This window comes from Entelurus aequoreus, linkage group LG10 (assembly GCF_033978785.1).
Source record: "Entelurus aequoreus isolate RoL-2023_Sb linkage group LG10, RoL_Eaeq_v1.1, whole genome shotgun sequence".
Taxonomy (NCBI): domain Eukaryota; kingdom Metazoa; phylum Chordata; class Actinopteri; order Syngnathiformes; family Syngnathidae; genus Entelurus; species Entelurus aequoreus.
Genome location: NC_084740.1, coordinates 71,427,429 through 71,449,669, shown reverse-complemented (window position 1 = coordinate 71,449,669; position 22,241 = coordinate 71,427,429). Strand labels below are relative to the sequence as shown.

The 22,241-nt window shown below is 37.9% G+C and overlaps 1 protein-coding gene across 1 annotated transcript in view; it reads right to left on the bottom strand.

Annotated features, from left to right (window-relative positions):
* LOC133659231 (ras-associated and pleckstrin homology domains-containing protein 1-like) overlaps positions 1-22,241 on the bottom strand; it is an 80,225-nt gene that overhangs the window by 5,485 nt on the left and 52,499 nt on the right. Inside the window, exon 19 of the mRNA XM_062061965.1 lies at positions 13,484-13,611. Coding sequence (XP_061917949.1) covers positions 13,484-13,611 — 128 coding nt within the window. The remainder of the gene's footprint in view (positions 1-13,483; positions 13,612-22,241) is intronic.

Genomic DNA, 22,241 nt, shown 5'->3' with positions numbered 1-22,241 from the left:
ATAGTGAGTGTCCAGTCCATAGTGGATCTAACATAATAGTGAGAGTCCAGTCCATAGTGGATCTAACATAATATTGAGTGTCCAGTCCATAGTGGATCTAACATAATAGTGAGTGTCCAGTCCATAGTGGATCTAACATAATAGTGAGAGTCCAGTCCATAGTGGATCTAACATAATAGTGAGTGTCCAGTCCATAGTGGATCTAACATAATAGTGAGAGTCCAGTCCATAGTGGATCTAACATAATAGTGAGTGTCCAGTCCATAGTGGATCTAACATAATAGTGAGTGTCCAGTCCATAGTGGATCTAACATAATAGTGAGTGTCCAGTCCATAGTGGATCTAACATAATAGTGAGTGTCCAGTCCATAGTGGATCTAACATAATAGTGAGTGTCCAGTCCATAGTGGATCTAACATAATAGTGAGAGTCCAGTCCATAGTGGATCTAACATAATAGTGAGTGTCCAGTCCATAGTGGATCTAACATAATAGTGAGAGTCCAGTCCATAGTGGATCTAACATAATAGTGAGAGTGCAGTCCATAGTGGATCTAACATAATAGTGAGAATCCAGTCCATAGTGGATCTAAAATAATAGTGAGTGTCCAGTCCATAGTGGATCTAACATAATAGTGAGTGTCCAGTCCATAGTGGATCTAACATAATAGTGAGAGTCCAGTCCATAGTGGAGCTAACATAATAGTGAGTGTCCAGTCCATAGTGGATCTAACATAATAGTGAGAGTCCAGTCCATAGTGGAGCTAACATAATAGTGAGTGTCCAGTCCATAGTGGATCTAACATAATAGTGAGAGTCCAGTCCATAGTGGATCTAACATAATAGTGAGTGTCCAGTCCATAGTGGATCTAACATAATAGTGAGTGTCCAGTCCATAGTGGATCTAACATAATAGTGAGTGTCCAGTCCATAGTGGATCTAACATAATAGTGAGAGTCCAGTCCATAGTGGATCTAACATAATAGTGAGAGTCCAGTCCATAGTGGATCTAACATAATAGTGAGTGTCCAGTCCATAGTGGATCTAACATAATAGTGAGAGTCCAGTCCATAGTGGATCTAACATAATAGTGAGAGTCCAGTCCATAGTGGATCTAACATAATAGTGAGAGTCCAGTCCATAGTGGGGCCAGCAGGAGACCATCCCGAGCGTAGACAGGTCAGCAGCGCAGAGATGTCCCCAACCTATGCACAGGCGAGCGGTCCAACCCGGGTCCCGACTTTGGACAGCCAGCGCTTCATCCGTGGCCACCGAACCTGTGCCCCTGTGGGGGCAGAGCAGAAAAAAACGGCAGATCAACTGGTCTAAAAGGGGGGTCTATTTAAAGGCTGGAGTATACAAATGAGTTTTAAGATGGGACTTAAATGCTTCTACTGAGGTAGCATCTCTAACTGTTACCGGGAGGGCATTCCAGAGTACTGGAGCCTGAATAGAAAACGCTCTATAGCCCGCAGACTTTTTTTGGGGCTCTGGGAATCACTAATAAGCCGGAGTTCTTTGAACGCAGATTTCTTCCCGGGTCATATGGTACAATACAATCAGCAAGATAGGTAAAATATGTAAGAAATGCTTCATAAAGTGCAAAGTGGGAAAATGTAAACATAGAGAAACCTGAGAAGAACTATTTTCTACAGGTTGAGTGCCAGGAAGGTTTAGCTGTGCTCTAAAGGGTGAGCACGGCGTGGGGCGGTTGGGAGAGTGGCCGTGCCAGCAACCTGAGGGTTCCTGGTTCAATCCCCAGTGTTAAGTTCCACTCTTCTACTCCAAAAGGACCCACGGACAACTCATGATTTCCAATTGATAAACTTTTTATTTTCCAACTTGAAGCATTGTTGGTTTCATTCCAGTTGATCTTCAATTGGAAATCATGAGTTGTCCGTGGGTCCTTTTGGAGTAGATGAGTGGAACTTAACAGTTGTAAACCATTGGTGTGTTTGGAGAAACTTGTAGAGTAGATCTTGCGGTTGTGGCTGCTTGCTGTCCTTCCTTGCATGCAGCTTGTTTGGTGAATGAGTCTGACTGAACCTCGTTCCTTTTCATGTAGGGCATGGATTACTGACACTTCTGAGTTTTTAACTCCACACCCAGCTTCTACCAACCTAGTCACGTCCGTTGTGTCCTTAAACAAGAAACTTCACCCTTGCTCCTGATGGGTCGTGGTTAGCACCTTGCGTGGCAGCTCCCGCCATCAGTGTGTGAATGTGTGTGTGAAGGTAGTGTGGGAAATATACATATATACAATTATATACATACAAGTATAACCCATTTACCAAGGTAGTGGTAAAGTGCCTTGATTCATTTACAGACCACATTGGTGTGACTAGGGTCCCTTTGAAAAAAATCCAACAAACCACCACATTGTCTGGGTGACTTTTCCTCTTTCATCCACAATTTATTCATTTTTTTACGTTCTCTTCTCACTCCATGCAAAGAATCAACCGTCAGTAAGGGTGTATTTTGTATTGAACCGGATTCGATTCGGTTCGGAGGTGTACCGAACGAGTTTCCACACGGACATATCAAGTAGCGTAGCGCACGCTGTGTAAACAATGCACACTGAGACACAACACATGGCATGCTAGCAACGACTGGGCTACTACAACATGCAAAAGTCAGAGCTGGAAGACCCTCCTGCCTCGTTAAGATCTCCCGTTTGGGAACATTTCGGTTTCGCGGTGCGATACAACAATGGATAACATCGCTTCAACGAAGAGAAAGACAAACAAACACAGCTCCCACCGCATTCAAGCAGCTTCTCCTCGGCGAGTCAGGCAGGGCTAAAGCAATAACAAATGCTGTTGGTGTTTTTATTGCAGCAGATTTAAGACCATATTGCATTAAAAACTAGATTTTTTTTGTCATTTTATTTAATCTGAACAACAACTTGAAGCAGTTTAATGTTGCACTTTATATGCGGAAATGTTGCACTTTATATGTAGAAAGGTTTTGTTAAAGGCCTACGGAAATGAATTTTTTTTATTTAAACGGGGATAGCAGATCCATTCTATGTGTCATACTTGATCATTTCGCGATATTGCCATATTTTTGCTGAAAGGATTTAGTGGAGAACATCGACGATAAAGTTCGCAACTCTTGGTCGCTGATAAAAAAAAGCCTTGCCTGTACCGGAAGTGGCGTGACGTCACAGGTTGAAAGGCTCCTGACATTTCCCCATTGTTTACACCAGCAGCGAGAGCGATTCAGACCGAGAAAGCGACGATTACCCCATTAATTTGAGCGAGGATGAAAGATTTGTGGATGAGGAATGTGAGAGTGAAGGACTAGAGTGCAGTGCAGGACGTATCTTTTTTCGCTCTGACCGTAACTTAGGTACAAGCTGGCTCATTGGATTCCACACTTTCTCCTTTTTCTATTGTGGATCACAGATTTGTATTTTAAACCACCTCGGATACTATATCCTCTTGAAAATGAGAGTCAAGAACGCGAAATGGACATTCACAGTGACTTTTATCTGCACGACAATACATCGGCGAAGCACTTTAGCTATGGAGCTAACGTGATAGCATCGGGCTTAACTGCAGATAGAAATAAAAGTAATAAACCCCTGACTGGAAGGATAGACAGAAAATCAACAATATTATTAAACCATGGACCTGTAACTACACGGTTAATGCTTTCCAGCCTGGCGAAGCTTAACAATGCTGTTGCTAACGACGCCATTGAAGCTAACTTAGCTACGGGACCTCACAGAGCTATGCTAAAAACATTAGCTATCCACCCACGCCAGCCAGCCCTCATCTGCTCATCAACACCCGTGCTCACCTGCGTTCCAGCGATCGACGGAGCGATGAAGGACTTCACCCGATCATCGATGCGGTCGGCGGCTAGCGTCGGATAGCGCGTCTGCTATCCAAGTCAAAGTCCTCCTGGTTGTGTTGCTGCAGCCAGCCGCTAATACACCGATCCCACCTACAACTTTCTTCTTTGCAGTCTTCATTGTTCATTAAACAAATTGCAAAAGATTCACCAACACAGATGTCCAGAATACTGTGGAACTTTGAGATGAAAACAGAGCTTTTTGTATTGGATTCAATGTGTCCGAATACTTCCGTTTCAACGATTGACGTCACGCGCATACGTCATCTTACATAGACGTTTTCAACCGGAAGTTTAGCGGGCAATTTAAAATTGCACTTTATAAGTTAACCCGGCCGTATTGGCATGTGTAGCAATGTTAAGATTTCATCATTGATATATAAACTATCAGACTGCGTGGTCGGTAGTAGTGGCTTTCAGTAGGCCTTTAAGAAACCAATTCTGAGCCTTATCTTATTTAGGTTTTTTTTATATATGTTGACTGCATTAACCCTGGCAATGGACCCTGTGTGTAATATGTATGTTATTGTTATGTTAAAAGGATAAAGCAAAATTTGTTTACAAATTTTGGTGAATAAATAACCAGAAAATGTATATTTTGTTTTTTTCTTACTGTACCGAAAATGAACCGAACCGTGACCTCTAAACCGAGGTACGTACCAAACCGAAATTTTGGTGAATTGGTGTTTACAAATTTTGGTGAATAGATAACCAGAAAATTCATATTTTGTTTTTTTCTTACTGTACCGAAAATGAACCGAACCGTGACCTCTAAACCGAAGTACGTACCAAACCGAAATTTTGGTGAATTGGTGTTTACAAATTTTGGTGAATAAATAACCAGAAAATGTATATTTTGTTTTTTTCTTACTGTACCGAAAATGAACCGAACCGTGACCTCTAAACCGAGGTACGTACCAAACCGAAATTTTGGTGGATTGGTGTTTACAAATTTTGGTGAATAAAAACCAGAAAATTTATATTTTGTTTTTTTCTTACTGTACCGAAAATGAACCGAACCGTGACCTCTAAACCGAAGTACGTACCAAACCGAAATTTTGGTGAATTGGTGTTTACAAATTTTGGTGAATAAATAACCAGAAAATTTATATTTGGTTTTTTTCTTACTGTACCGAAAATGAACCGAACCGTGACCTCTAAACCGAGGTACGTTCCAAACCGAAATTTTGGTGAATTGGTGTTTACAAATTTTGGTGAATAAATAACCAGAAAATTTATATTTTGTTTTTTTCTTACTGTACCGAAAATGAACCGAACCGTGACCTCTAAACCGAAGTACGTACCAAACCGAAATTTTGGTGAATTGGTGTTTACAAATTTTGGTGAATAAATAACCAGAAAATTTATATTTTGTTTTTTTCTTACTGTACCGAAAATGAACCGAACCGTGACCTCTAAACCGAGGTACGTACCAAACCGAAATTTTGGTGAATTGGTGTTTACAAATTTTGGTGAATAAATAACCAGAACATTTATATTTTGTTTTTTTCTTACTGTACCGAAAATGAACCGAACCGTGACCTCTAAACCGAGGTACGTTCCAAACCGAAATTTTGGTGAATTGGTGTTTACAAACTTTGGTGAATAAATAACCAGAAAATGTATATTTTGTTTTTTTCTTACTGTACCGAAAATGAACCGAACCGTGACCTCTAAACCGAGGTACGTTCCAAACCGAAATTTTGGTGAATTGGTGTTTACAAATTTTGGTGAATAAATAACCAGAACATTTATATTTTGTTTTTTTCTTACTGTACCGAAAATGAACCGAACCGTGACCTCTAAACCAAGGTACGTTCCAAACCGAAATTTTGGTGAATTGGTGTTTACAAATTTTGGTGAATAAATAACCAGAAAATTTATATTTCGTTTTTTTCTTACTGTACCGAAAATGAACCGAACCGTGACCTCTAAACCGAGGTACGTTCCAAACCGAAATTTTGGTGAATTGGTGTTTACAAATTTTGGTGAATAAATAACCAGAAAATTTATATTTTGTTTTTTTCTTACTGTACCGAAAATGAACCGAACCGTGACCTCTAAACCGAAGTACGTACCAAACCGAAATTTTGGTGAATTGGTGTTTACAAATTTTGGTGAATAAATAACCAGAAAATTTATATTTTGTTTTTTTCTTACTGTACCGAAAATGAACCGAACCGTGACCTCTAAACCGAGGTACGTACCAAACCGAAATTTTGGTGAATCGGTGTTTACAAATTTTGGTGAATAAATAACCAGAAAATGTATATTTTGTTTTTTTCTTACTGTACCGAAAATGAACCGAACCGTGACCTCTAAACCGAAGTATGTACCAAACCGAAATTTTGGTGAATTGGTGTTTACAAATTTTGGTGAATAAATAACCAGAAAATGTATATTTTGTTTTTTTCTTACTGTACCGAAAATGAACCGAACCGTGACCTCTAAACCGAAGTACGTACCAAACCGAAATTTTGGTGAATTGGTGTTTACAAATTTTGGTGAATAAATAACCAGAAAATGTATATTTTGTTTTTTTCTTACTGTACCGAAAATGAACCGAACCGTGACCTCTAAACCGAGGTACGTACCAAACCGAAATTTTGGTGGATTGGTGTTTACAAATTTTGGTGAATAAATAACCAGAAAATGTATATTTTGTTTTTTTCTTACTGTACCGAAAATGAACCGAACCGTGACCTCTAAACCGAGGTACGTTCCAAACCGAAATTTTGGTGAATTGGTGTTTACAAATTTTGGTGAATAAATAACCAGAACATTTATATTTTGTTTTTTTCTTACTGTACCGAAAATGAACCGAACCGTGACCTCTAAACCGAGGTACGTTCCAAACCGAAATTTTGGTGAATTGGTGTTTACAAATTTTGGTGAATAAATAACCAGAAAATTTATATTTTGTTTTTTTCTTACTGTACCGAAAATGAACCGAACCGTGACCTCTAAACCGAGGTACGTACCAAACCGAAATTTTGGTGAATTGGTGTTTACAAATTTTGGTGAATAAATAACCAGAAAATTTATATTTTGTTTTTTTCTTACTGTACCGAAAATGAACCGAACCGTGACCTCTAAACCGAGGTACGTACCAAACCGAAATTTTGGTGAATTGGTGTTTACAAATTTTGGTGAATAAATAACCAGAACATTTATATTTTGTTTTTTTCTTACTGTACCGAAAATGAACCGAACCGTGACCTCTAAACCGAGGTACGTTCCAAACCGAAATTTTGGTGAATTGGTGTTTACAAATTTTGGTGAATAAATAACCAGAAAATGTATATTTTGTTTTTTTCTTACTGTACCGAAAATGAACCGAACCGTGACCTCTAAACCGAGGTACGTTCCAAACCGAAATTTTGGTGAATTGGTGTTTACAAATTTTGGTGAATAAATAACCAGAACATTTATATTTTGTTTTTTTCTTACTGTACCGAAAATGAACCGAACCGTGACCTCTAAACCAAGGTACGTTCCAAACCGAAATTTTGGTGAATTGGTGTTTACAAATTTTGGTGAATAAATAACCAGAAAATTTATATTTTGTTTTTTCTTACTGTACCGAAAATGAACCGAACCGTGACCTCTAAACCGAAGTACCTACCAAACCGAAATTTTGGTGAATTGGTGTTAACAAATTTTGGTGAATAAATAACCAGAACATTTATATTTTGTTTTTTTCTTACTATACCGAAAATGAACCGAACCGTGACCTCTAAACCGAGGTACGTTCCAAACCGAAATTTTGGTGAATTGGTGTTTACAAATTTTGGTGAATAAATAACCAGAAAATGTATATTTTGTTTTTTTCTTACTGTACCGAAAATGAACCGAACCGTGACCTCTAAACCGAGGTACGTTCCAAACCGAAATTTTGGTGAATTGGTGTTTACAAATTTTGGTGAATAAATAACCAGAACATTTATATTTTGTTTTTTTCTTACTGTACCGAAAATGAACCGAACCGTGACCTCTAAACCAAGGTACGTTCCAAACCGAAATTTTGGTGAATTGGTGTTTACAAATTTTGGTGAATAAATAACCAGAAAATTTATATTTTGTTTTTTTCTTACTGTACCGAAAATGAACCGAACCGTGACCTCTAAACCGAAGTACGTACCAAACCGAAATTTTGGTGAATTGGTGTTTACAAATTTTGGTGAATAAATAACCAGAAAATTTATATTTTGTTTTTTTCTTACTGTACCGAAAATGAACCGAACCGTGACCTCTAAACCGAGGTACGTACCAAACCGAAATTTTGGTGAATCGGTGTTTACAAATTTTGGTGAATAAATAACCAGAAAATGTATATTTTGTTTTTTTCTTACTGTACCGAAAATGAACCGAACCGTGACCTCTAAACCGAAGTACGTACCAAACCGAAATTTTGGTGAATTGGTGTTTACAAATTTTGGTGAATAAATAACCAGAACATTTATATTTTGTTTTTTTCTTACTGTACCGAAAATGAACCGAACCGTGACCTCTAAACCAAGGTACGTTCCAAACCGAAATTTTGGTGAATTGGTGTTTACAAATTTTGGTGAATAAATAACCAGAAAATTTATATTTTGTTTTTTTCTTACTGTACCGAAAATGAACCGAACCGTGACCTCTAAACCGAGGTACGTTCCAAACCGAAATTTTGGTGAATTGGTGTTTACAAATTTTGGTGAATAAATAACCAGAAAATGTATATTTTGTTTTTTTCTTACTGTACCGAAAATGAACCGAACCGTGACCTCTAAACCGAAGTACGTACCAAACCGAAATTTTGGTGAATTGGTGTTTACAAATTTTGGTGAATAAATAACCAGAAAATTTATATTTTGTTTTTTTCTTACTGTACCAAAAATGAACCGAACCGTGACCTCTAAACCGAGGTACGTACCAAACCGAAATTTTGGTGAATCGGTGTTTACAAATTTTGGTGAATAAATAACCAGAAAATGTATATTTTGTTTTTTTCTTACTGTACCGAAAATGAACCGAACCGTGACCTCTAAACCGAAGTACGTACCAAACCGAAATTTTGGTGAATTGGTGTTTACAAATTTTGGTGAATAAATAACCAGAAAATGTATATTTTGTTTTTTTCTTACTGTACCGAAAATGAACCGAACCGTGACCTCTAAACCGAAGTACGTACCAAACCGAAATTTTGGTGAATTGGTGTTTACAAATTTTGGTGAATAAATAACCAGAAAATGTATATTTTGTTTTTTTCTTACTGTACCGAAAATGAACCGAACCGTGACCTCTAAACCGAGGTACGTACCAAACCGAAATTTTGGTGGATTGGTGTTTACAAATTTTGGTGAATAAATAACCAGAAAATGTATATTTTGTTTTTTTCTTACTGTACCGAAAATGAACCGAACCGTGACCTCTAAACCGAGGTACGTACCAAACCGAAATTTTGGTGGATTGGTGTTTACAAATTTTGGTGAATAAATAACCAGAAAATTTATATTTTGTTTTTTTCTTACTGTACCGAAAATGAACCGAACCGTGACCTCTAAACCGAGGTACGTTCCAAACCGAAATTTTGGTGAATTGGTGTTTACAAATTTTGGTGAATAAATAACCAGAAAATTTATATTTTGTTTTTTTCTTACTGTACCGAAAATGAACCGAACCGTGACCTCTAAACCGAGGTACGTACCAAACCGAAATTTTGGTGGATTGGTGTTTACAAATTTTGGTGAATAAAAACCAGAAAATTTATATTTTGTTTTTTTCTTACTGTACCGAAAATGAACCGAACCGTGACCTCTAAACCGAAGTACGTACCAAACCGAAATTTTGGTGAATTGGTGTTTACAAATTTTGTTGAATAAATAACCAGAAAATTTATATTTTGTTTTTTTCTTACTGTACCGAAAATGAACCAAACCGTGACCTCTAAACCGAGGTACGTACCAAACTGAAATTTTGGTGAATTGGTGTTTACAAATTTTGGTGAATAAATAACCAGAAAATTTATATTTTGTTTTTTTCTTACTGTACCGAAAATGAACCGAACCGTGACCTCTAAACCGAAGCACGTACCAAACCGAAATTTTGGTGAATTGGTGTTTACAAATTTTGGTGAATAAATAACCAGAAAATTTATATTTTGTTTTTTTCTTACTGTACCGAAAATGAACCGAACCGTGACCTCTAAACCGAGGTACGTTCCAAACCGAAATTTTGGTGAATTGGTGTTTACAAATTTTGGTGAATAAATAACCAGAAAATGTATATTTTGTTTTTTTCTTACTGTACCGAAAATGAACCGAACCGTGACCTCTAAACCGAGGTACGTACCAAACCGAAATTTTGGTGAATTGGTGTTTACAAATTTTGGTGAATAAATAACCAGAAAATGTATATTTTGTTTTTTTCTTACTGTACCGAAAATGAACCGAACCGTGACCTCTAAACCGAGGTACGTACCAAACCGAAATTTTGGTGAATTGGTGTTAACAAATTTTGGTGAATAAATAACCAGAAAATTTATATTTCGTTTTTTTCTTACTGTACCGAAAATGAACCGAACCGTGACCTCTAAACCGAAGTACGTACCAAACCGAAATTTTGGTGAATTGGTGTTAACAAATTTTGGTGAATAAATAACCAGAACATTTATATTTTGTTTTTTTCTTACTGTACCGAAAATGAACCGAACCGTGACCTCTAAACCGAGGTACGTACCAAACCGAAATTTTGGTGGATTGGTGTTTACAAATTTTGGTGAATAAATAACCAGAAAATGTATATTTTGTTTTTTTCTTACTGTACCGAAAATGAACCGAACCGTGACCTCTAAACCGAGGTACGTACCAAACCGAAATTTTGGTGAATTGGTGTTTACAAATTTTGGTGAATAAATAACCAGAAAATTTATATTTTGTTTTTTTCTTACTGTACCGAAAATGAACCGAGCCGTGACCTCTAAACCGAGGTACGTAACTAACCGAAATTTTTGTGTACCGTTACACCCTTAAACGTCAGACAACAAGATGGCGCAACCGAACTTGATAGTGGATACTGTCGCCTGATTGGCTGTTAGTGTGTCACTCCTGCGTTGCTCGGTTACCAGAGAGCGAGTGTCTTTGTTCACACAACCAACCCTGCTTTGCAACTTCCGCTTTCTTCCGACGAAGAAGAAGAAGAAAAAAAAATATAACATTTTATTGAACGCATTTTCATTGATACCGAATACGGGTTTATCTCGATGTATATTTATATCAATTTATCCCCCAGCCCTAGTTTCCACTCATTTGATTTTTTTATACACTAGCTAATCAAGGAAAAAACATCCATTTAGCATTTCAATGGCAACGTGGGTGGATTATGGCACACAATGTTCTAGTAAAGGGAGCGAAATAGCATTTGTGGATGACAAATGGTGGGCATTAATAACAACGAGAGACATGGCCTTTTACCACAAAGTGCCAAAATTGGTTTACACGCTTGTATGGATTCCCAGGTACCGTAATGGTTCAAATGTGAAAGGCAGGCCTGCCTACACCACACATGGGAGCACCAATTCCCCACACGCTGTAGATCAACACATACCACCGCCGTTTGACAAGACACAAAAACACTTTACGGTACAATTTATGAATGATTTTCCTGGCGGGGTCACGTCCTCTTGAGAATACCGCCTCGGGCAATTGCCCATTTGGCCCATATGTAAAACCAACAGTGGATAAATGAAAGCGATGGCCCAATTCCCTGGACACCTCGTTCACCGGATAGCACTTTCTATGGGTTATGTTGGAAAATCTGCTATCAAAGCATCACTGAAAGCGTTGCCATCATTGACGAGCAAATGCTAAAGCGATTTTGGCAGGAAATGGAGGACAACCTTGAAATGGTTCATGAAACTAATGTCTGTATAGAAGGGCTTTAAAGGCCTACTGAAACCCACTACTACCGACCACGCAGTCTGATAGTTTATATATCAATGATGAAATCTTAACATTATAACACATGCCAATACGGCCGGGTTAACTTATAAAGTGACATTTTAAATTTGCCGCTAAACTTCCGGTTCGAAACGCCTCTGAGGATGACGTATGCGCGTGACGTAGACCGGCGAACACGGGTATGCCTTCCACATTGAAGCCAATACGAAAAAGCTCTGTTTTCATTTCATAATTCCACAGTATTCTGGACATCTGTGTTCGTGAATCTGTTTCAATCATGTTCATTGCATTATGGAGAAGGAAGCTGAGCAAGCAAAGAAGAAAGTTGTCGGTGCGAAATGGACGTATTTTTCGAACGTAGTCAGCCACAACAGTACACAGCCGGCGCTTCTTTGTTTACACTCCCGAAAGATGCAGTCAAGATGGAAGAACTCGGATAACAGAGACTCTAACCAGGAGGACTTTTGACTTGGATACACAGACGCCTGTAGAGAACTGGGACAACACAGACTCTTACCAGGATTACTTTGATTTGGATGACAAAGACGCAGACGTGCTACTGTGAGTATGCAGCTTTGGCTTTTTTTTGCGTATGTACGTAACTTTTTTAAAATATATAAGCTTTATGAACCTTGGGTTAGGTGAACGATCTTTTGGGCTGAGTGATTGTGTGTGTTGATCATGTGTTTGAATTGTATTGGCGTGTTCTATGGAGCTAGGAGCTAGCAGAGGAGCTAAGAGCTAGCATAACACGTACCGTACCGTACGTGCGCGTCACGTACGTAACTTTTTAAAAATATATAAGCTTTATGAACCTTGGGTTAGGTGAACGGTCTTTTGGGCTGAGTGATTGTGTGTGTTGATCAGGTGTTTGAATTGTATTGGCGTGTTCTATGAAGCTAGGAGCTAGCAGAGGAGCTAGGAGCTAGCATAACAAACACGCAGGTGTTTTTATGCAGGATTAATTTGTGGCATATTAAATATAAGCCTGGTTGTGTTGTGGCTAATAGAGTATATATATGTCTTGTGTTTATTTACTGTTGTAGTCATTCCCAGCTGAATATCAGGTCACCCCCGGCTTTCACAGCATCTTCCCTATCTGAATAGCTTCAACTCCCCACTAGTCCTTCACTTGCACTTTACTCATCCACAAATCTTTCATCCTCGCTCAAATTAATGGGGAAATTGTCGCTTTCTCGGTCCGAATCTCTCTCACTTCATGCGGCCATCATTGTAAACAATAGGGAACTTTGCGTATATGTTCAACTGACTACGTCACGCTACTTCCGGTAGGGGCAAGCTTTTTTTTTATCAGATACCAAAAGTTGCAATCTTTATCGTCGTTGTTCTATACTAAATCCTTTCAGAAAAAATATGGCAATATCGCGAAATGATCAAGTATGACACATAGAATAGATCTGCTATCCCCGTTTAAATAAAACAAATTCATTTCAGTAGGCCTTTAAATGAGGCAGAACAACCTTCAATATCTACTCCCTCATTCTGTAATCAGACACCCACAAATTTAAATATGTATTTGCTTTCGTAATAAATGTTTTACATTGTTAACAGACTTTATGGACCATCCGTATGTTCCAGAAAGAAACATTTCTCATTATTTATTCATTTTCAGCTCAAAGACTCCTATGAATAAAAAAAAAACAGCAGGGAAATAGTTTCCCCTTGCCCGCCCAAAAAGGCAGCATGACTCCCGCCTCCAATAAGCGGGCCCATAGAGGTCGGGTGCTTTGCCAGCTGGGCGGCAGTCGAAGACGGCGCCCTCGGCGGTCTGATCCTTGGCTACATAAGCCAGCTCTTGGGACGTGGAACGTAGGGGTGTAACGGTACACAAACATTTCAGTTCGGTACGTACCTCGGTTTAGAGGTCACGGTTCGGTTCATTTTCGGTACAGTAAGAAAACAACAAAATATACATTTTTGGGTTATTTATTTACCAAATTTGTAAACAATGGCATAACATACATATACACACAGGGTCCATTGCCAGGGTTAATGTGGTCAACATACACTACCGTTCAAAAGTTTGGGGTCACATTGAAATGTCCTTATTTTTGAAGGAAAAGCACTGTACTTTTCAATGAAGATACCTTTAAACTAGTCTTAACTTTAAAGAAATACACTCTATACATTGCTAATGTGGTAAATGACTATTCTAGCTGCAAATGTGGTGGTTTTTTGTGCAATATCTACATAGGTGTATTGAGGCCCATTTCCAGCAACTATCACTCCAGTGTTCTAATGGTACAATGTGTTTGCTCATTGGCTCAGAAGGCTAATTGATGATTAGAAAAACCCTTGTGCAATCATGTTCACACATCTGAAAACAGTTTAGCTCGTTACAGAAGCTACAAAACTGACCTTCCTTTGAGCAGATTGAGTTTCTGGAGCATCACAATTGTGGGGTCAATTAAACGCCAAAAAAAGAGAACTTTCATCTGAAACTCGACAGTCTATTCTTGTTCTTAGAAATGAAGGCTCAAACACAAAATTGTTTGGGTGACCCCAAACTTTTGAACGGTAGTGTATATAAAATAAAAACTAAATAAGGTAAGGCTCAGAATGGTTTCTTAACAAAACCTTTCTACATATGAAGTGCCTTTTTTGATTGATTGATTGAGACTTTTATTAGTAGATTGCACAGTACAGTACATATTCCGTACAATTGACCACTAAATGGTAACACCCCAATACGTTTTTCAACTTGTTTAAGTCGGGGTCCACGTTAATCAACATTAAACTGCCTCAAGTTGTTGCTCAGATTAAATAAAATGACAAAACTTTTCTTCTACATATAAAAAGTGCAACATTAAACAGTTTCAAGTCAACTCAGCCTCAGATTAACTTTCCCCCCCCCCCCCATCCTGGCTAACTTGGCAGTAAGAGGATATATGGGCTCATTGTTCTTCCACTATAGAAGTGGGTCAAAATCTAGTTTTTAATGCAATATGGTCTTAAATCTGCTGCTATAAAAACATTCGTTATTGCTTTAGCCCTGCCTGACTCGCCGAGGAGAGGCTGCTTGAATGCGGTGGTGACGCTTCAAATGGGTTAGCATGTTTGTCGTGTTGTCAGAAGCAGCTGCTGAAACAATGTCGGCAAACCTCCGTCCTCCATTGTTGTATCACAGCGCGAGCCGAAATGTTCCCAAACGGGGGATCTTAACGAGGCAGGAGGGTGTTCCAGCTCTGGCTTTTACATGTTGTCGTAGCCCGGTCGTTACTAGCATGCCGTGTGTTGTGCCTCGGTGTGCATTGTTTACACAACGTGCGGTACGCTACTTGATATGTCCATGTGGAAACTCGTTCTGTACACCTCCGAACCGAAACCCCCGTACCGAAACGGTTCAATACAAATACACGTACCGTTACACCCCTAGTGGAAGGTCATCTAGCTGGGGGGAAGGAGCTTGAGCCGGTGCGCAAGGTGGAGAAGTTCCGACTGGATCTAGTCGGCCTCACTTTGACGTACAGCAAGGGCTCTGGTATCAGTCTTCTTGAGAGGGGCTGGACCCTCTTCCACTCTGGCATTGCCAGCAGTGAGAGGCGACGGGCGGGTGTGGCTATACTTGTTGCTTCGCGGCTCAGAGCTTGTACGTGGACGAGAGGGTAGCTTCCCTCCGCCTCCGGGTGGGTGGACGGGTCCTGACTGTTTTTTTGTGCTCACGCACCAAATGGTAGTTCAGAGTACCCGTCCTTTTTGGAGTCCCTAGAGGGAGTACTGGAGAGGGCTCCTTCAGGTGATTCCCTTGTTCTACTGGGGGACTTCAATGGTCACGTTGGCAATCACGAGGCGTGATTGGGAGAAACGATCGGCCAGATCTAAAATACGACAACGGAGACCCCCGGACTGTTGAACAACTTAAGCTGTTTATCAAGCAAGAATGGGAAATAATTCCACATGAAAAGCTTCAAAAATGTGTGTCCTCAGTTCCCAAATGTTTACTGAGTGTTGTTAAAAGGAAAGGCCATGTAACACAGTGGTAAAAATGCACTTGTGCCAACTTTTTTGCAATGTGCCATTAAATTCTAAGTTGATCATTATTTGCAAAAAAAAAAATCAGTTTCTCAGTTCGAACTTTGCAGTCTATTCCATTGAATATAAGTTGACTAGGTTTATCGATTTAAGAGTCCGTCTTTTGCCCATTATCACCAAAAGTCTATATTTTTCATTAGAAATGTCCGATAAATGCGTTAAAATGTAATATCGGAAATTATCGTTATCGGTTTTTTTTATTATCGGTATCGTTTTTTATATATTTATTTTTTTATTTTATTTTATTTTATTAAATCCACATAAAAAACCCAAGATACACTTACAATTAGTGCACCAACCCAAAAAACCTCCATCCCCCATTCACACTCATTCACACAAAAGGGTTGTTTCTTTCTGTTATTAATGTTCTGGTTCCTACATTATATATCAATATATATCAATACAGTCTGCAAGGGATACAGTCCGTAAGCACACATGATTGTGCGTGCTGCTGGTCCACTAATAGTACTAACCTTTAACAGTTAATTTTACTCATTTTCATTAATTACTAGTTTCTATGTAACTGTTTTTATATTGTTTTACTTTCTTTTTTATTCAAGAAAATGTTTTTAATTTATTTATCTTATTTTATTTTATAAACATTTTTTTAACGTACCTTATCTTCACCATACCTGGTTGTCCAAATTAGGCATAATAATGTGTTAATTCCACGACTGTATATATCGGTTGATATCGGTATCGGTAATTAAAGAGTTGGACAATATCGGACTATCGGATATCGGCAAAAAGCCATTATCGGACATCCCTATTTTTAATAGCTTTTAAGATCAAGCAATCACAGCTTTTGAAATGATGACTCATACCTAGGAACGGGGGTCAACCACACCTCCTCACTAAGATAGGAGTTTCTGTCCAGTCCCAGCTCAGAGTTCTCGGAGAGCGTTCTGGAATCACTCCTAACATTAGACTCCTTGCTAGGAACTTTTTGGTTACGTTAGGAGCTTTCTGACAGGATTCTCTGAATCTTTAGGAATACGGGCCCTGGTCTTCAAACTTATGAGGTTCTGCATTTGCGTATTAGAACAAAGTGCTCGGCTGCCTTTGTGATATGAATAGAAAGTAATTCCCACAGGGGGCCCGGTACACCGCCACAGTGTTTCCCACACATTCATTTATTTGTGGCGGCCCGCCACGAAAGAATTACGTCCGCCACAAATAAAAAATTAAAAATAAAAAATTATTATTATTATTTTTTTTTTTTTTTTGTCCTGTCCAGCTTCTCAGGCAAATCATATAGTTGATGTAGATGCCCATATAGGCTGTTCAGATTTACTTTACAAAAGAGAAGTGTAGGATACTTCTCTTGTTGCCTTATTTGTATTTGACCACTACTGTTTTCTGTTTATTTGTTACTGACTGTGGCAGGACACCTCTGTTTCTGTTTCACTTTATGTTGCTGGTAAATAATATGGTTGTAGTAGTAGGCTAAAGTTAAATTATTTAGTATGCACTAATTAAAGGGGCAGAGCTTTAAGAGACATTTTAGCTTTTATATTTTATAAGATATCTTTTTTGTAAGAACCACAATTAATAAATATATTTCAGTGAATAACTTATTGTTCAAATCTGTATATAAATATGTACATAAAGTGTTGTAATTATATTGTAAAATGGATGGATGGATTGTTTAAAACAAAACCGTTATTATTAATTAGTAAGTATACATTTTTTGAGCCTTTTTAGAGAAAATCATATCATTGTAGTAAATTATGCAAATGTCTTGATGATGTCATGGTGACCACGCCCATAGCCACGCCCCCACCACCACAGGTATCTTGGCAGTTTATGGGAAACACTGCCGCCAGCAGGGACTCCCTATTTTCAATCTTCAAAATAATAATAGTCCTCGAGCACGCCATGTTTCTCATTACGTGATAATTGACGTGCACGTCTAGACGAGAACATGAACTGACGCCGATAACCTTTCCGTCGAAGCGCAGAAACGGTCAACGACAACGTAAAGAAGATCGACCGATCAATGTCAGACAATTCAGAGCCGCTTCATCACACACACCTTGGGCTGAGTTTAGTCCACACGGAGAGAAATTATGAACTTTGCATCACAGACGTTCTTTAAAGATGTCTCTGATGATCTCATTTCTGCATTTACTCAAAATTGCTGACAGGGCCGTAATTACACCTCATTACCATCTGAAGGTGACATTAGTAATGCAGTGTGTGTGTGTGTGTGTGTGTGTGTGTGTGTGAGACGGTTCTGCCTATGATGATAAGTGACTGAAGTATATTTGAAAATGATGTTTAAATTGGTCCTGTTGAAGTCATGCACGTATTGATTAGTCTAACTCAGGGGTGTCAAACGTACGGCCTGCGAACAGGTTTTATCCGGCCCGCGGGATGAGTTTGCGAAGTACAAAAGTGAGCCAACATTTTTGAATGAAAAAAACCAGCTGTTCTAAATGTGTCCACTAGATGTCACAATAGCAATTATTTGTATCTTTGTAGATGATGCTACATATGTAAAAAAAACAAAAAAACCACATGATGTTAGTCCACCAGTTGAGGAAAATGAGCATACTACATAAATACAATCTTGTAATTTGATTATGATATTATTTTATCTTGATATATTGAAAATGAACACCAATGAGTTGACTGATAAACATTATCACATAACTTATTAAGAAAATATAAGTAACGACAAATAAAGGTAGAATACTATTAACCGCAACACGTAAGTGTAAAAAAAAACTAGAGATGTCCGATAATATCTGACTGTCGATATTTTCGGCCGATAAATGCTTTAAAATGTAATATCGGAAATGATCGGTATCGGTTTCAAAATTATCTTTATTGGTTTTAAAAAGTAAAATGTATGACTTTTTAAAACGCCGCTGTGTACACGGACGTAGGGAGAAGTACAGAGCGCCAATAACCCTTAAAGGCACTGCCTTTGCGTGCCGGCCCAGTCACATAACATCTACGGCTTTTCACACACACAAGTGAATGCACAGCATACTTGGTCAACTGCCATACAGGTCACACTGAGGGTGACCGTATAAACAACTTTAACACTGTTACAAATATGCGTCACACTGTGAACCCACACCAAACAAGAATGACAAACACATTTCGGGAGAACATCCGCACCGTAACACAACATGAACACAACAGTACAAATACCCAGAACCCCTTGCAGCACTAACTCTTCCGGGACGCTACAATATACACCCCCCCCCGCTACCCCCCACCTCAACCCCGCCCACCTCAACCTCCCCATGCTCTCTCAGGGAGAGCATGTCTCCAAATTCCAAGCTGCTGTTTTGAGGCATGTTAAAAAAAAATAATGCACTTTGTGACTTCAATAATAAATATGGCAGTGCCATGTTGGCATTTTTTCCCATAACTTCAGTTGATTTATTTTGGAAAACCTTGTTACATTGTTTAATGCATCCAGCGGGGCATCACAACAAAATTAGGCATAATAATGTGTTAATTCCACGACTGTATATATCGGTATCAGTAAGTAAGAGTTGGACAATATCGGAATATTGGATATCGGCAAAAAAAGCCATTATCGGACATTTCTAAAAAAAACAACAACATTATGATTTGTACATTTTCAGAATGTGCTTGTTCTATTTTTAAACAAAGAAAACCATCTGAAGTTGTCTTTATTTTTAAGTTATCGTGCCGTGATTTTAGGAGTAGATTTTTCTCCATGTGGCCCCCGATCTAAAATGAGTTTGACACCCCTGGTCTAACTACAGAGGTGGTGTCTTAGGGCGCTGGCCAGGAACTAAACTGGATTATGCAAAAAACTGCTAAACCGATTTTCGCCAAACTTTGTCGGAGGGTGGGCCATAAATCTGTAAGAACCCCTCACCTTTTTTGTGCAGATCCAGACTTTGCTTGTTTTAATTTTTACAAAATGAAACTAGTATCCAATTGCTTGATTTTAACGAGGGCTGTCAAGGCAGTGTTTCCCACACATTCATTTATTTGTGGCGGCCCGCCACGAAAGAATTAAGGCCGCCACAAAAACATTTTTTTTTTGTTTTTTTGTGTGTCCTGTCCAGCTTCTCAGGCAAATCATATAGTTGATGTAGATGCCCATATAGACTGTTCAGATTTACTTTACAAAAGAGAAGTGTAGGATCAAGATTTTTGGAGCTCTTTGTTCAGTGGATCAGATGTTTGATGAAGCTTTGTGTCTATCTACCACCACTACTGTTTTCTGTTTATTTGTTACTGACTGTGGCAGGACGCCTCTGCCTCTGTTTCACTTTATGTTGCTGGTAAATAATATGGTTGTAGTAGTAGGATAAAGTTAAATTATTTAGTATGTGCCTCTGTTTCACTTTATGTTGCTGGTAAATAATATGGTTGTAGTAGTAGGATAAAGTTAAATTATTTAGTATGCACTAATTAAAGGGGCAGAGCTTTAAGAGACATTTTAGCTTTTATATTTTTATAAGATATATTTTTTGTAAGAACCACAATTAATAAATATATTTCAGTGAATAACTTATTGTTCAAATCTGTATATAAATATGTACATAAAGTGTTGTAATTATATTGTAAAATGGATGGATGGATGGATGGACGTTTAAAACAAAACTGTTGTTATTAATTAGTAAGTATACATTTTTTGAGCCTTTTTAGAGAAAATCATATCATTGTAGTAAATTATGCAAATTACTCGATGATGTCATGGTGACCACGCCCTTAGCCACGCCCCCACCACCACAGGTATCTTGGCAGTTTATGGGAAACACTGCAATGTTTAGATCCACAGTCGCAGTGAAATGTCATCAGTTTAGTGCATTGATTACATGAAATGTAGGTTGTTACTGTAACTGCTTTAGCAAGATGGGATACAAGCTCAGCAGAAATGAAAGACGGTAGGCGGGAAGTCGAGAAGCCCTTTTTTTATCTGTCTGTCGTCAAAACAAGACTGATTCTCAAACCAACCACACACTTCCGGCTTCAAAATAAAAGCAAGTAAATGAAAAATAGCTTACATTATGATCATGCAAAATGTTTTGTAATATAATCTGTGATATTTCTACCTAAATCTAGTACATACATTGAGGAGTAGAGGTGGGACATTTCCTGGCAGGCTGTAAAGTGTATATTTTTGTGTAACATGCTCAGGTTTATAGTCCTCAATTACAGACTGTCAAGCAGACTGAATATTACACATCATTAAAGAATAGAGAAGGTTAAGACATTGTCATGCAGCGATATGAATATGTTTAACTTGTACAACACGTAATGCAAAGAGTATCAGAAGCATTTATTCAGGTAGAAATATCACAGATTACATTACCAAACAACTTTGATAATCAAAGCATGATCGTATCAATTTGCATTTTGTGTTAATATTGCGCAAAACTGGCATCCAAACATGTAAGCGTGGCTCCTCTCCTCTGAATGCAAGCGCTCCTACAGCAGGAATTGAAATTCTGTCGCACTGCAGGTACTTTATTTTATTGTCATTAAAAGTGTGTTCATGTCCATTTTGTGTCGAGCTGTTTAAAAAGCATAATGTTTAATAAACACGCCATTTAAGCAAACAAATTGAACATTTATGGCTTTAAACACTTGAAAAGGATTTGTCTATGGAACACTTATTAATGATGAAAAATTATATCTTTTAGCTATTAATTGCAATTAATTTAGTTAACTATGAACAATGCTATTAATCACGATTAAATATTCGAATCGTTTGATAGCCCTAATTTTAACATTTCTAAATGCGTCATACATTTTATTAAAATTCAAATTCGATATTTACATTTTTTTCCTCATCTCCCAGTTACATCAAATATTACCACTGAATCAACATTGTCAGCCTACTATTTTTGTTTAATGTAACACAACATGCGATATTATCACATTTTCTCCCATCAGTAGAAGTAGTATCATCATACTCAATAGTAGAAGTAAACCAACTACAAATACATATTTCTATGTAGATGTTAAAAACATCTCCTTGTTCATTACATACACAGGAAAAATACAACTCCTTTCCAGATATTGTGTGAAGAAGTTAATAAAGTGGCACTGATACACACGTTTGAATTGGTTCTGTAACGCAGATAAGACCTCAAAAACATGTTCTGTGAAACAGTGTCGCCCATTGAAATGAAGTGGAAATGAATGTAATTGGTGCTTGGCCCCCCAAAATATCACAACTTTAATATGAAACATGTTTAAAAATATATATATATATATATGTATATGTATATGTATATATATGTATACATTTATGTATATGTATATATATGTATACATTTATGTATATGTATATATATATATATATATATATATATATATATATATATATATATATATATATATATATATATATATATATATATATATATTATATTATATATATATATATA